General features: G+C 45.0%; 2 protein-coding genes across 3 annotated transcripts in view; one reads left to right on the top strand and one right to left on the bottom strand.

Moving 5' to 3' along the window:
* Positions 1–6311, top strand: part of dlk2 (delta-like 2 homolog (Drosophila)) — an 18033-nt gene extending 11722 nt beyond the window's left edge. For both annotated transcript variants that reach the window (XM_023395674.2, XM_023395673.2), the window contains exons 3-6: positions 4510–4567; positions 4839–4969; positions 5085–5229; positions 5486–6311. In XM_023395674.2, the coding sequence (XP_023251442.1) occupies positions 4510–4567; positions 4839–4969; positions 5085–5229; positions 5486–6269 (1118 nt within the window). In that variant the 3' untranslated portion in view covers positions 6270–6311. The remainder of the gene's footprint in view (positions 1–4509; positions 4568–4838; positions 4970–5084; positions 5230–5485) is intronic.
* A 3117-nt stretch (positions 6312–9428) lies between these two features.
* The window catches only part of lrrc73 (leucine rich repeat containing 73), a 13420-nt gene continuing 6892 nt past the window's right edge, over positions 9429–15956 (bottom strand). The window contains exons 5-7 of the mRNA XM_023395675.2: positions 15641–15741; positions 12726–12993; positions 9429–10586 (exon numbers count right to left, since the gene is read on the bottom strand). Coding sequence (XP_023251443.1) covers positions 10516–10586; positions 12726–12993; positions 15641–15741 — 440 coding nt within the window. The 3' untranslated portion in view covers positions 9429–10515. The remainder of the gene's footprint in view (positions 10587–12725; positions 12994–15640; positions 15742–15956) is intronic.

Raw genomic sequence — 15956 nt, 5'->3', positions numbered from 1 at the left:
GGTGAGCCTCTGTGATTGCAGCTAAATATTTTTCTTACTCCGCAGGCTGCTGATCTCAGAGCTCAGAGCTTCTCTGATCGTTAAAGTTTAGGAGGCATCCAGTTCAGGTGACCTCACCCCTCCTCACCCTCCCTCCCTCCCTCCCCAGAGACGCAGAGCGGACCAGGCTTTAAAATAATCAGCTTCAACCACTAAAACCCTTCGACGTCTACAGACTCTTATTCTTACCTATGGGAACGTTTATCTTTTTATTCATGTTGTCACCTCTCTGTTCGTGGTGTTGGAGGATATTTCATGTAAACATAAGGCAGATAATCTGACTTGTTGTTGGTTAACTGACTCACAGAACATGAGGATGTGAAACTAGTATTATTTTATTTATAAGTTAGCACTAATTAGCATTATTTATAGCAGTGTCCTAATTCACGGCCTCAACCCTCAGATGCTGCATTTGAAGATCGATTGCGTCACAGCGGCGCGACTAGACTGTCACATTTCAAAAGCTCCTTCGAATGCGTCCTTTGTTACCTGGACAACGAACCAACAGGTGGACAGGTGAACAAAAATCCTGTGTAGACCAAACCGTCTCACTTCAGTTCAGCCTTGGACTAGCCTTTGACCCGGACACCCAGCTATGCTAACGTGCAGCATCCTGCACTGAAGTCTCAGCCCCTCCTCTTTGACCATTTTTGGATTAGCTGGGAGTTAAGGGCGGAGTCAGACACTGCCAAGATGGCGACAGTGGAGCAGCTACTCTGAGCTTCAGTAACCTGTGGGTGACGTCACAGAGTCCATCTTCATTTCCAGTCAATGAATTTAACCAGGGTGGACGGGGTTGGACGTAACTCTGTCTCTAAACTAGCAAAACAACGGGAGAACTATTCACCAGAACCACTGCAGTCACCACCACCAGGTACTGAGTGGGAATAAACATGGACCTGGGACTTCTGACTCAGACTGACCCAACAGAACCCCTCTGGAGTCACGCCATCAGATCCTGAACCAGAACTTCCTCCATCAGATTCAGCAGCTGTTTTTAGCTTCATGTGGTTTTATAAGGATTATAGAAACGTTATAGAAACTCCTCGTCCAGCTGTGGAGGGCAGCGTGAACTCCAGACCTCTCTGAGGTCATACATGAGGTCACATATGAGGTCATATGAGGTCATACGTGTCAGTGCTGCAGGTCACACTGCGACACGTGCAGCAGGATCAAGTTCCTGCAGCGGCCTTCACACCAGCTCCAGTGTCTGTCTGTAATCACGGAAAAATCCACTGATCGACTGCCTCAACAATAACCTTTGTCACAACTACTCGACTTCATAAGTGGCTCTGATTGGACAGCTAATGAGGGGAACAGGTGCTGTTGCTGACCCAGCCAATCAGGGAGCAGCAGAGCAGCGAGGGAGGTGACTTCAATCAGTGGAGCATTCATCATGTTTAAAGCAGCAGGAAGAGCTAAAATTATCCTCAGAAACACTAAACCCCACACACACACACACACACACACACACACACACACACACACACACACACACACACACACACACACACCTGCTGCCTCTGAGTTTCTTCAGTCTCAGTTTCAGTTTCACTGATCACCTGCACAGGTTCCACACGTCCTGGATAACCTGGAAATCAACGTTGTGATAAAAAGAAACTAAACGGTATAAAATTGATTTTAATTTGAGATCTAAATAGATGCTGCTCTACATGGCCAAAAGTTTGTGGACAGCCATGTTAAACCATGTTTGAGATTCAGGTGACCAGATTTCTGAAGACATTTTCAGTTTGATGGTCAGTATAACATTAAAATATCCAACGTTTTTACTTATGAAATAAAACAGAGGGACAGTCCCGGTGTCATGTGTTTCCACTATGGTAACAACAACGCCCTACCTTTGAAGCAGTCATGATGTCTGATTGTCTGTCTATTCCTCAATTACATTATTATAGACCATTGCACAACGTCAGACAACTTCTTCTTCTTCACTTTTTTCAACATAAAAACTATTTTTTTTGTTTGTTTTCGTTAAGTTAAGCTGGTTAAGAATTCTTTACCAATGAGTGAGCCAGCTAACCTTTTCTCTGCCTAGACACAGCAAAAAAAGAAAAATCTTATTGGATAACTCTGTTTTGATGGTTTTAGCTTAATTTCTGAAGCTGCTATAGCGAGCAGCTAGCCCTCTGTTGGTTAAAAACAGCAATAGACGTGTTTTTAATTCAGTTAAAAACGGGGATGTCTAGTCACTCTAGAGTAGATTAACATCTGTATACATCTGGAGAACATGTTTCTGCTGTTTCAGTGTTAAAGTCCGAGGTCATCAATGTGAATTAAATTCATTGAAATTATGTTGAAAATATAAATATTTATTTTTACATTTATGTGTTAAAAGCATTACTTTTTCCTCCTAAATTCAATCCTGTTCATTAAAATAGCCATTTATTAAATATAATAAATACATTAATAAAATCACCTAACTCCATGGATCTGAATCTTTCTGAGCGCTCCACGCTCAGTTTCTCCCTCTGGAGTTTTCCCTCCATCTTCTCCTCCTGTCAGTCACCGTCGTCTCTGAGGTCGTCACTCTTTAATAAAACGAAGCTGAGGAAGTTTGTCATCAGACAGCTGTTCCTCTCTCCTCGTTTTTCTCTCCCTGTGAAGCTGCAGCAGTGAAACGTGACTGAGGATGAAGAGCTGTCACATCACTCATCTTCATCGCATCACACACACACCTGCTCCACACACACTCGTTTCAGATGCTCCAACGTCCCGCAGGTTGAATTTAACCAGAACAAACTGAAAAAAAAGGAGAGAAGTCAACTACGACTCCCATGGTGCTTTTCAGCAAGAAACATCCAAACACAGAGCTTCACTCTGTTTCTACAGTAAAATCTGTTTAAATCAGTTCACAGCACCTGTCACCTGTGGAACAGCTGTTAGGGGAAGTTCTCTTCCTCCTCACCCTCATCTTCCTCTCCCTCCTCTCCCTCATCTCCCTCTCCCACCTCACCCTCCTCTTCCTCATCACCCTCTCCCTCCTCACCCTCATCTTCCTCCTCTCCCTCCTCACCCTCTCCCTCCTCATTACTAACAGTGTTTGATCTTCATCACCTCCTCATCAGAGACTGTCTAACAGTCTTATTTAGGGGGCGGGGCCCCGGGGCCCTTCAGGACAAAAATAACACCGACTCTTTTGTTCACTTCAAGTGTCTCTGAACGCATCAACAGTCCTGATGATGTGACTCGGCGGTAAATCATGGTCGTGTCATGGCTGCATGCACGGATGGGCGTGGATCTTTGCTGAGCGCGCTCAGAGGAGCTCGGCGGCTTATTGTTCTCCGTTAATCCGGGCTCTCCCAGCTGTCAGATTAACCCTGCGCTCTCTGTTGTCTGCCTCCTCTCAGATAACACTTAGCACCTCCCAGCTGTTGTTGGAGTCATGCGAGACTCGGCCGGTGTCCTCCGCCCCGGCAGCTCCAGCACGGGGCCGCGAGCGCCACACCAGGTCCTGGAGCTGCCGGGGCGGAGGACAAGCCTGTTGTCCCTCTGTCAGGACTCCCTTTGAAAACAATCCTCCCTCATTCCAGCCGACACTCGATCCACTTCAGCTCCACCTCACCTGCGTTCAGAGCCGCTGTTAGCTCCGAGGTCAAAGGTCACGGTCTGTGGTCTAAACATGGAGCAAGTATTCCCGCCGATGACCCGCTCCGAGTTTGATCCTCAGGAGAAAATAAAGTCAGTGAGTGTTTTCACTGCTGAGTTCATTTCTCTAAACATCACTGAGGAATTTAAATCAGCTGTGACGTTCAAGAGCTGCTGGGAAAGTTCAGCGTTCAGGGACCGAGAGACGGACGCTGCTGGGATGGAGGTTTTATGTTGTCAGGGTGTCCGTCTGTCCGTCGTGATATCTCAGTGACGTCGTGATGAAACTTTTTCAAATTTGGCACAAACACTAACTTGGACTCGACGATGAACTGATTAGAATTTGGTGATCAAAGGTCAAAGGTCAAGGTCACTGTGATCTCACAAAACACGTTTTTTGCCATAACTCAAGAATTCATTCACTACCTTATGACACAATTTAACACAAATCTCTATATTCAGAAGGTCAAAGGTCAACTGCACTGTGACATCACAATGTTCTGGTCATTCAACCCTGTAACTGAGGAGGGAGAGAGAGGGGAGATGATTCTAGTCGTTTCACTTGAAGCAGCAGGCCGTCAGCAGCTGTCTCTCTGACTAACAGACAAGCTGCTAAAACACTGAACGCCACGTGGCTCGGCAACTGCCAGAGGTCAGAGGTCAAACCGTCTGCTGCTAATGTCCCACCAGAGACCTGAAACACCTTTACAGGTCCTGACGGCTGAGACACACACACTAAAGACACACAGGGAGGGTGGGGTTGGGTGGGGGGTCAAAGGCAGCACCGCTCCCTCAGTCTCCACATCACACGCTCTTATTTTGTCAACTTCCTGTCTCTGATCTGTCCCGTTCTGATCCCTGCAGGAAGCGACTGCAGCTGCAACATCACCAACAGCCACTGTGACGAGTCCGGAGTCTGCAGGTGAGTCACCTGTTGATCAGCGTCCCAGATGCACACAGCATCTTTCAGGTGGCATTACTCTTACGCTTTAAATGTTGCTGCCGCTAGGGATTGTGGGATGGCATCATCTCCTTTCCTTTCGTAAAGGAAGCTCCAGTGTGAAGCTCCTCTCCTCAGCAGATAGAGAACTGGACCAGAAACCTCTATGATTTAGACTGTGAGATGATGTCATCACCGGTAAATGAGCCAGCAGGTAACCTCAGTAAAAGCAGGTGAACTCTTTGTGTTCCAGGTGTGACCCCGGTTGGGACGGAGAGCGCTGCGACCGCTGCGTGCCGATGCCCGGCTGCGTCAACGGCTCCTGTCAGCAGCCGTGGCAGTGCAGCTGCGAGCCGGGCTGGGGGGGTCGCTTCTGTGACAAAGGTCAGAGACGGTTTTTAAATCTCACCTCCAAAGTTTTTACTTTTTTCCTATATATATATATATATATTGATTGATTGATTGATTGATTGATTGATTCCTGTGCGTGATGCTTCAGACCTGTTCGTTTGCTCGGAGCAGCAGCCGTGTCACAACGGAGCGACCTGTGTGATGGAGGACAGCGGTGAATACACCTGTCTGTGTCCCGAGGGTTTCCACGGCCGAGACTGTCAGCTGAAGACCGGACCCTGTCACCAGAGGAGGTCAGTGCTCATGATGTCATGATTTCAGCCATGTTGGGGGGCGTGGCTCGACGTCACATCTGATGGATTGTGATGTCATGTGGTTCAGACGTTCATATTCCCCTGAGGATGAACCGTAGAACCTCTGCTGACCCGTTTCCTCTTCGCCATCATTAGACCAGAACTACAAACACTCCCATCATCCTCAGCTGCTGCCATCAGGCCTCATCACATGATCCTCCTCCTCTTCTTCATGTGTTTTCTCTGTTGTCTCCAGGTCTCCGTGTAAAAATGGCGGTCTGTGTGAAGATGCTGATGGTTTTGCAGAGGAGCTGACGTGTCGTTGTCTGGCGGGCTTCACGGGGCCGCGCTGTGAGACCGATATCAACGACTGTTTGATGAAGCCGTGCGGTAACGGTGCCACCTGCCTGGACGGCGTCAACCGCTTCTCGTGCCTCTGCCCGGCCGGCTTCACCGGACGCTTCTGCACCGTTAATTTGGACGACTGCGCCAGCCGGCCCTGCCTAAATGCCGGCCGCTGCCTCGACCGCGCCGGAGGCTTCCACTGCGTCTGCCGGCCCGGCTACACCGGAGTCACCTGCGAGACACTGCTGAGGAACCAAGACGTCCGCGAACCCGGCTGGACGACGCATAGGTGGGAGGGGGGAGGAGGAGGCAGGGTCAGACACCACACGACCACCGCGGGCAAGAACCAGAGGACTAGCAGTAACAGTAGTCGTCATGACAACCGGCTGTTTAAGGTGACGGTTAGTGAGCGCGGTGCCTCCGGCCTGACGGAGGTCCAGCTCATCGTCCTGCTGGTTCTGGCAGGACTGACGCTGACCGTGGTGGTGCTGACCGTCGCCTTTGTCCTGCAGGGTCACTGCAGGAAGTGTGGCCACGCCCCCTGCTGGCCACTGACATCATCATCATCGCCGTCATCATCGCGGCGAGGACAGAAGAGCAGGCAGCGAGCGCAGCCAGACGAGCAGGACTGTCAGATCAGCTTCCTAAACGCTGCAGAACCAGAGAAGAAGAAACTCAACACAGAGGTCATATAGAGCGAGTGGGCGTACGAGCACAGGAATGAACAGAGAGAGAGAGAGAGAGAGAGAGAGAGAGAGAGAGAGACATGCTCTCTCGCCCAGCTGGTTCGACCCCCCCGTGTGAGCACAGGGTCAGAGGTCAGAGGTCAGAGCTGTCGTCATGACACTGAAACTATAACTGATGTCGACCTGACAGCTTCACCTGCCTCAGGTTCAGGTCTGAACTGGGATCTGGTCTAGGAGCTGGTCTGATTCTCCCAGCATGCACCTGCTGGTAATATGCAAATGAAGCATGACATCATAACCTTTATACTCAAACAGTCCTGAGGTCGAACAGGACTGAGGAGTGTGAGGTCACTCAGGACTCTCCTGGACCACCTGTACGTTCATGTTCCCACTGCCACTTTCAACTACAATACCCATGAGCCTCAGCTGCTGTTGCCATGGAGAACAGGTCAATCAGAGCAAATATAAAACTGCTTTAAGCTGCAGATTCAGTTGTTCGTCTTTAGCTTCCACCTGCTCACCTGACAGAGCTTTCAGCTCTGCGATTGGATGTTTTTGGCCCAAATACATCTTGGGAGTCGTAGTTTTTGGCTGCAGGAACCAGGAGAGTCTGCTCACACTTCACAGCTCCACTGACCCAAGATATGAATGTTATCACTGTGTGAGGTAACATACTGTATATTTCTTTGTCTGTGAACGACGTAAATATAAACAAGTATATATTCAGTCATGTATAACCCGTATCACATATCAAACATCCCATATTCCCTTGTTTGGTGTAATATCAGTGTTTAACACTGTGTCAAAGTGAACTGTCATCACATTAATACTTTTCTACATGTAAGGAAGGGCATACTCGTTATCTCAAGATATCAAAGCTCGTTATCCTCAGATAACAGGAGAAAATTACTTTGTTATCCCAAGTTAATGAGATATCATCTTAAATCTTTTTCACCTGATATCGTTAACTAGGAATATCTTGAGATAACGGGATAAGTATGGCCTTTCTCAGCTTGGAAAACACAGTTGGATTATTTTACAGACAGCAGTGAGGTCTGTGGGATTACAGAACAATAAGGGTTAAAAAAGATGAGTGACATCTTGCAGTTCCTGAACGTGCAGAGCAGAGCGACAGGTTCAAGCGTTTAAACCCCAGCGGACTTCAGTCTGACAGCTCTGCTCTGAGCCAACATGTGTTTGTATATTTTACAAAGAGTTTTATATGGAAGTGAATTGACAGTGTTTCGCTGTGAGCGTCAGTGTTTTGTTCTGTGGTGATAAAACGGAAGCGCTGCGTCTCCACGGCTTTAAAAACCTAATTTATTGGTGTAATTTATCAGCGGTGTGTGAGAGTCGGACGTTTTTATAACAAAGTGTGTGCAATAAAGTTGTGAATGATGAGCTCTGAAGCCTGTCAGCTGGTGTTTCTCATCCCCACAGCAGACAGGACGGACTGAGAGGTAACACAGTGAGCAGGTCTGAGATCAGCGATGGAAAATGTTCAGTTTTCATGTTCAGAAACACCACGGCGCTGCGTCCCCACGGCCTCATGGTCTATGATTCATAACATGTAATCACAACGTCCTGAGAACCTGGGTCTGCTTTCAGAAAGACATACATATAATATATTAGATATAACAAATAATCAGACTTCAGAGAGACTGAGTCTAAATTAATCTGTTGCACAAAACTGTTTGGTTCTTGACTATCTTAAACCGGACTATGGCACAATGAATTCTGGGTAAATCAAGAGGAACTTAATTTACTCTCAGCAGAACGCACTTTGTTTCTGGGAAGAATTCAACAGATAAAGAGTGAAAAGAAAAGTGTGATTTGGAAAATAAATAAAATGGCTGTTCTCTCCACAACAATGTCAGCAAACCACAAATTATGAGCCCGTTTTTTTTCGTTGGGTGCTACTGGTCAGCACAGGTGTCATTTGTTGTTGCCGTGGTAACATTGGTTTTAGGCCGGAGTTAGTCTGTAGTGTGGGTCCAGTCTGATGTTGGTCAGATTATTTCATAAAAACAAAGACCAACTCATTTTAAGATGAAAACATAAAACGCCTTATCGCCAGACTAACTCAGGTCTAAGAACAATGTTACCATGGTAACAACATAGGAGTCATCACGTTTCCTGTCTCTACTGTCAAATAAAGTCAAAAGACTGAAAAAGAATAGAAACAAACATTCAGAAAAATATTCTAAAGCACAACCAGAGCTATAAATACCTGTGGTTTTACCTGTGGGTCGTGCTGTCCTGATGTTGAGCTCCACATGTGGAAGATGAAGAGTTTAGCCTCCATGTTGCTCTGCTGCTGTGAGTTTCAGTAGCAGCTTCTGCTTCTTCCAGTCTGTTTGTTGTGGACAGTTCTTGTTTAATCTTTGGAGCTGTTGTTTATTGTATCACCTGAAGTCACACAGTTCATTCGGACTAGCATCACCTGCTCCATCCTCCTCCTTCACCTGGTGGCTCGTGGAGCTAACGTCGGCTAACGTCGCGTTAGCAACCCTGCTTTCCGTCATGTACTAAAACACACACTCTGATATTAGATTAAGTTTTGTCAGGGTAATTCTATTAAACTGTCTGAAATCTTAATCTTTAGCGTGACCCGGAAATGGTCTTTTACACCTGGCGCCTTCCCGCCACGGAGCTGCGTAGCTAGCCGTCATAGACCACGAAAGCTGAACTAAAATGAGTCGTGTCGTCTACGGGGGATTTTCGCTGTGCGTCACCAGTTGTTCCCGCCCTTACCGTTGCGTCACTAGGCGCGACTCCTGTCGCCTAGCAACCGTGATAACATGTAACTCTTTTTTTCACAAAAACTTGAGGTTTTAAGGTTTTAAGTCCCAACCCTTCGCCTCTGTCATTGGACCAACTGATCGATAACAACCAATGGAAACAAACATTTGTAATTCAACTAACTTTATTAACAAAATAACAAGGATTTCTTTATCAACTCTGTTTTTATCCTCTTAAATTCACTTTGAACTGTATTAAACATCTCAAATGAGCTGGTTTTAGTGTAATACTTTTAAAAACATTCGTTTTATTTTTTATTTATTTATCTTGTTTATATATTTATTCCTGTCTATAAGTTAGAAGTTAAATTTTAGACGAAGCTACACAGGCACATGGACTGAATGAAAGTAAAAGACGAATCAGTCGTTGTTTATTACGAAGCTGTAAACAGTTTTATTATTGTGACATCAGAGCAGCAGAACAAACCAACAGAGCTGAAGGTACATTCATCAGAAACACAGGCGCCACTGTCTGATGAAGCTCTGTTTATAAAGGCTTCATAAGCTGTAATTAATGGATTCATTAATGGGTATTAAATCATTTACTGATGCTTTATAGCTCAGTTATAAGACATTAATAAAAACAACTTCTGGGCTGCCGGACGCATGAATCAAAATAGGTCTTTACCATTCATGTGTCATATTAACTGGATTCTTCTCTCTACATTTTATTATATTATTTTGAGATCAACAGCCAGTGACACATATTGTAAAAGTTAATAAACCATAATAAGTCAGCAGTTACAAATGTAAACTTTCTGTTTGTAAATAGAGTTTGGTCCAGGCGTCCTGCAGAAGGTCAGTCCACTGCAGAGAAGGATTTTCCACAACCTGGCAACCCAGAAGCTGTTCTCATTAATGTGCTATAACTGATCTATTTCAGCTCTATTTTCATTCTTTAAAAGGCTTCACAAACACACAACATACGGTATCTGTACACACACACAAGCATGGAGACAAATGTGCATAACAGATGTGGAAATAAAATAAGATTAAAATAGAAACAAGTTTAAACACAAGGAATCAGATAAAAATAAAAAAAGGTCAAAAGCCAGATAATAAAAGTGCATCTTAAAAGAAACAAATGATTAGTAAATGATTGATTAACTGCTAATGAATCCATTAATTATGTTTTATAAAGCTTTTATGAATGGAGCCTCATCAGAGAGAGGTACTGAAACACACTGTCCACCTGCTGATCAAACACCTGTCTGTAAGTCACTTGGTGTGTTAAGGTTTTGTGCCGTCACTCACTCTGTTCTAGTCTATGTACAGGTGCTACATCAAACCATGCAGAGCATGTGATTGGCTGCTAGCCATCAGGTGATCTGACAACCCAGAGAAGTGCAGTGCAGAGAAACAAACAGGAACATTCAAACCCCAAAAGAAAAAAATAAATAAAAAGAATAAAGTGAAAATTGTTTAACAGGAAGTGGTTGTGTTTGTGGGAGGGGTCACATCTCAGTCTCAGCCAATAAGCTCTCACCTAGACCTGATGTCAGCAAGACCATCTGGGGGCTGGAGTCTGTAGGGTTAAAGAACAACACATTTAGAGCTTCACACCAGATTAAAAGGACCAGACCAACAAGTCTGAATGTTATCAAGACCAAGAAACTACAAATCCTTTATACATCACATCCTGCCGATTCATTTCCAAGTCATTGATCAGTTTTTAAATAGATTTTTTTCCATCAGAGACATTTGTCTCAGTTGGTTTCTGTAACAAACCATCTGCAGTGAGATAATCCACCACACTCAATGTTTAGTCAACTACTAAACAAGGTTTAAAGGAATAGTTCAAGTAGTCTCCACTCACAGCCAAGAAATAGTCCGGCACACAACCCCCCATAACACCACAACATGTGGTTTTACATGGTGGGACTGTGGTCACCTGGTGAAAGACCAGATCAGAGCATCATCAGCGTACAGTGAGAGTCATACTCTATGCTGATGATACGCAAAATGTTCCCAAATAATTCCTGTCGTACAATTTGCACCTGAACTGATTTAGAACACTTTCTATAGTCCATGTCATTTGAATGTCCACTAATACCACTCTCATGGTTAGCTTAGCTTAGCATAAAGACAGCCACGACATGTTTTACACCTCAGGGTTTGCACAGATTAAACAAGTAAAATATAACATGTTAATCCAAAACCAGACTATATATTCTCCCCCTATCTCCAGTCTTCATACCAAGCTAAGCTAACCAGCTGCTGCCTGTAGCTTCATCCAGTCAGAGGGATCTCAGTTCTCTACATGTTGAACTATTCCTTAAATCAATCTAAAAACTGATTTTGAAAATGTTTAGATATGTACATGATGTTTGGTACATTGGTTAAACATGTAAAACCAGAAGCTTCAGTGTTTCCTCTGTGAATCCTCACTCAGCTTCTGAACCAGGACCAGAGCCTTCGACCTTACAGCTGAGTGGAATCACAGAGGAACCACAGAAGAAGAGAAGATCTTAAAAGGGAGTATTAACGAATATTCCTATAAATATTCATTATTAGAAACACAGAATATTCTGTTAACTGGGATTAGATAGAAACAGTTTGACCAGATCTACACGTAGTCGGTTACTATACAGAACACAAACCTCCTACTGTCACTGGGGACACCTAACACCACAGAACCAGGATAATACTGGGCTTAACTGGGACAAACCAGGCTAATACCGGTCTCAATGGGGACAGAACCAGTCCAATACTAGGATCAACATGGACAGAACCAGTCCAATACTGGGCTTAACTGGGACAGAACCAGTCCAATACCGATCTCAATGGGGACAGAACCAGTCCAATACTGGGATCAACTAGGACAGAAACAGTCCAGTACTGGGCTTAACTGGGACAAACCAGGCTAATACTGGTCTCAACTAGGACAGAAACAGTCCAGTACTGGGCTTAACTGGGACAGAACCAGTCCAATACTGGGATCAACATGGACAGAACCAGTCCAATACTGGGCTTAACTGGGACAGAACCAGTCTAATACTGGACTCAAGTGGGACAGAACCAATTCAATACTGGTGTCAACTTGGACAGAACCAGTCCAATACTGGGCTTAACTGGGACAGAACCAGTCTAATACTGGACTCAAGTGGGACAGAACCAATTCAATACTGGTGTCAACTTGGACAGAACCAGTCCAATACTGGGCTTAACTGGGACAAACCAGGCTAATACTGGACTCAAGTGGGACAGAACCAATTCAATACTGGTGTCAACTTGGACAGAACCAGTCCAATACTGGGCTTAACTGGGACAAAACCAGGCTAAGACTGGGTTCAACTGGTATAGAGCTAGGGTTAATACTGGGATAAACCTGGACAAACCAGTCTAATACTGGGTCAATTGGGATTGAACAAGGAATACATTGGTCTGAACTGGGACAGAACCAGGCCTGGATGATAGATTTCTGGACCTGTACTGGTTCTGTACTGGTTTTGTGCAGTCTACACCTGTCTTGCTGTGTTTGGGGGAACAGTACGGAGGGTAAACCGGGACAGGAAGAAAGAACAGTCTATTTGGGGAGGCAGTCTGTAACGGGGGCAGTCTGTAGGGGAGGCAGTCTGTAGGGGGGGCAGTCTGTAGGGGGGGCAGTCTGTTGGGGGGGCAGTGTGGAAAGGGGACGGGGGACAGGGGAGTGTTCAGCCCTTACTGCTGTGGGGTAGCCAGGTAGGGGGCTGGTACTTGTCTCTGATTGGTTGGTACTTGTCTCTGATTGGTTGGTACTTGTCTCTGATTGGCAGCAGGGCACCGCTGGAGGCGGGGCCTGGCTGGTGGGGCGGGGCCTCTCTGTCGTTGTCGTCCTCCCCCTCAGACAGCAGGTCACAGATCTGCTGCTGCAGCTCCGGACTGATGTCGTTCTCCGCAAGAACCAGAACCCGCAGACTGGTCGGGTAGTTCTCCACCATGTCCAAGAACACCTGAACACAAACATGCTGGTTTCAGTGAACTGAAAAGTGGGTCAGTGGGACTGTGGTCACCTGGTGAAAGACAGGTGTAGATCAGAGTATCGTCAGTGTACAGTGAGAGTGATTCTCTACACTGATGACACTTTACAAAATGTTCCCAAATAATTCCTGTTTTACGAGTCGTACCTGAACAGGTCAGTGTCACCTGAGTGTGCGCTGACACCACCCTCATGTCTCCTATAGTAAATATGAAGCTACAGCCAAAGATCAGCTTAATCAGCTGTTCAGAAAGCCAACCAAGAAATACTCCGACACACGACCCCCCATCAAACCACCACTGAGGACTAAACGAGATGTAACATGTTAATCAGGGATCTTTACAGGTGTTAGTAGGTTTCTATTCCTTTATAAAAGCTTAAAGCTTCTTCAGTTGCCTATTGAAGCAAATCAGAACAGGTTTTTTAAATTTATAAATGTTGACAGAAAGTTGCCGGAGCTGTTTCACCACGAACCGCTGTTTCTGCAGAACGAGTCCAGGTCTGGTTCAGGTCTCTCCCTGCGCTGCCAGACTTCACTGATCGATTCACTGTAATCAGATCTGGGCTGAAAGGCTTTCACAGGAAAGTTACTATCAGCATATTATCCATTATCCACATCCCGTCTGTTCTGCTGCCGCTCAGCTGTCAGACAAAAGATCGATTGCTTCCGTGAAACGACCGGAACAAAACGCTCAGTTTGTCGTCTGATCACCAGGATTTAAGGCTCAGAGCTTCAACTCATGAAGAAAAGTATAAAACTTTTTATATTTTGTTTTGGAAGATAAATTATAAAAGTTAGTACCTGAAGCTGCGTGAAAATGTTTGTTTTTATTCATATTAATGGTGCATGTGGTTTAAATCTGTTAAAAGTTAATTTGTTGAGGATATACTGTTATATACAGAACCATACAGAACCATACAGAACCATACAGAACTTCCACTGAAAAACTACCATTTTAACCCTGAGAGGAGCCGACGTTCCCCTTGGACCATAGACAAGCTCTACCTGAGACCTGGTCCTCCAGTTCTGTTCTTAAGTCCAGTTTAGAGTTACTGGTTCTGTACTGGTTCCGTACTGGTTCTGTACTGGTTCTGTACTGGAGCAGCTCCAGTTTGAGATTTTCTACTTTTCCTTCACTTCAGAGGGAAATCTTGAAGTTTTCGATCCACTACATTTATCCGACCAGAGTTACAAGTTTCTTTTCCATATTCATGATTAACATTCAACAGGAGATAAATAAAACTGTCGTCAGGTAAAAATCTTGTACCTCCAGAATGTCAACTTTTATTCTGAAAAGCAGCAGCAAAGACTTTCAGACGTTCTCGAGTTCTCGAGTGTTTGAGGATTTAATCGAACAGAGAGGCGAATCATGTGATCACAGATCGGAAATAAAGAAAATACATAAAATGGAGATACAAGGTTTTTCATGTGAATGGCTCAATAATTTAACATGACTTATCTCCAGACATGTGACTGTTTTACTGTTAATACTTGATCTTTTAAACGGGGACTTTAACTTCTGATGGAGTTTCTTTCTTTCGTTGTGGTTTTGATGCTTAATTATTTTTGATTAAATATATTAAAATGTATTAAATCTGTATTAATTGATTTTCAGTCCACTTGACTTTAAAGCTGTGAACTCACTTGTCCTCAAACAGAACCAGAGAAGAAATGTGTCATAAACCAAAAGTCGGAGCTAAAAGAGGCTGAAAATCTCCATGAAGCTTCAGAGGTCGTGAGAAATGTTGAGCGTGTGTGAGACACGCCCTCCACTGCTCGCCAATACGACACTAACACAGAATCAGAGTGAAGGCTTCGCTCCTCTAAAGAGGTCTGACAGCTCTGATCAAAGAGCGGGAGGACGAGGAGGAGGAGGAGGAAGAGGAGGAGGAGGAAGAGGGGTGAAGGTCTGCAGCTCTGCCTCAGGCAAACACATCAAAGACTGAAGAGACGACTGTGTGATTCTCTATCTGTGTGAGGACACGACGTGTTTGTCTTTCAGCTCTCGTCCACTCAGACCTCAGCCTGAAGACCAGAAACATTTCATCTGAAACTTTACTCTCTTTCTTCTCTGAACCTGAACCTGACGGCTGATTGGTCGACTGACGTCACATCTACACAGGTGAAGACATGTCACCTGTTTGACGACTCGTTCGTTAATATTTGATCTAAATCTAAAATGTTTGTCCCTACACATTAATTATTATTTACATGTCAGTGATAAAACACTCTGAACTCAAGATCCATTCATTTAAAACCACAGTCGAAAGCTCCACACAAGAGTTTAGTAAGTGAACTTTGAGTTTAGAATATCACACTTCAGCAAAACCATGTTAAAGATTAAATTTAATTAAATTCAGTCACATCTAATTGTTGCTGTTGTAAGATTAGTGTGATCTTCAACTCAGAATCAGAACCAAGAGATCTGGTTCCAGGTCCAGGTTTAGTTTAGATGTGGAGGATCAACCAGTGAATGGATGTTCAGGTCAGTGTCTCCCCCTGCTGGACAGACACAGGAACAGCTGAACCCTGAGTGAGATGTGACCGACAAACAGCAGCAGAAGAAGAAACAGGTGAGACAGAAGAAGAAGAATAGCAGCGAGCTCTGTGATTGGTCGACCTGTGCTGATTGGTTGGTCAGTCCAGTTCCCTCCAGGTCCAACACCTCAAGGGTTCTGCTGGACGCCACGGCAACCGCCAACATCCCTGCAATCTGATCACCTGGAGACAGAAGCAAAACGTTAACCAGAACCAAAACTAACAGAACCAGAACTATCAGAACCAGAACTATCAGAACCAGAACTAACAGAACCAGAACTATCAGAACCATGTGTGCACGCACGCACACACACATACAGATACACACACACACACAGACAGACACACACACACACACACACACACACACAGACACACAGACAGACACACACACACAC

Source organism: Seriola lalandi, unplaced genomic scaffold (genome assembly GCF_002814215.2).
Source record: "Seriola lalandi dorsalis isolate HSWRI2012SDOR001 ecotype SW California unplaced genomic scaffold, Sedor1 jcf7180002054967, whole genome shotgun sequence".
Taxonomy (NCBI): domain Eukaryota; kingdom Metazoa; phylum Chordata; class Actinopteri; order Carangiformes; family Carangidae; genus Seriola; species Seriola lalandi.
This window is presented reverse-complemented; position numbering and strand designations above follow the sequence as displayed.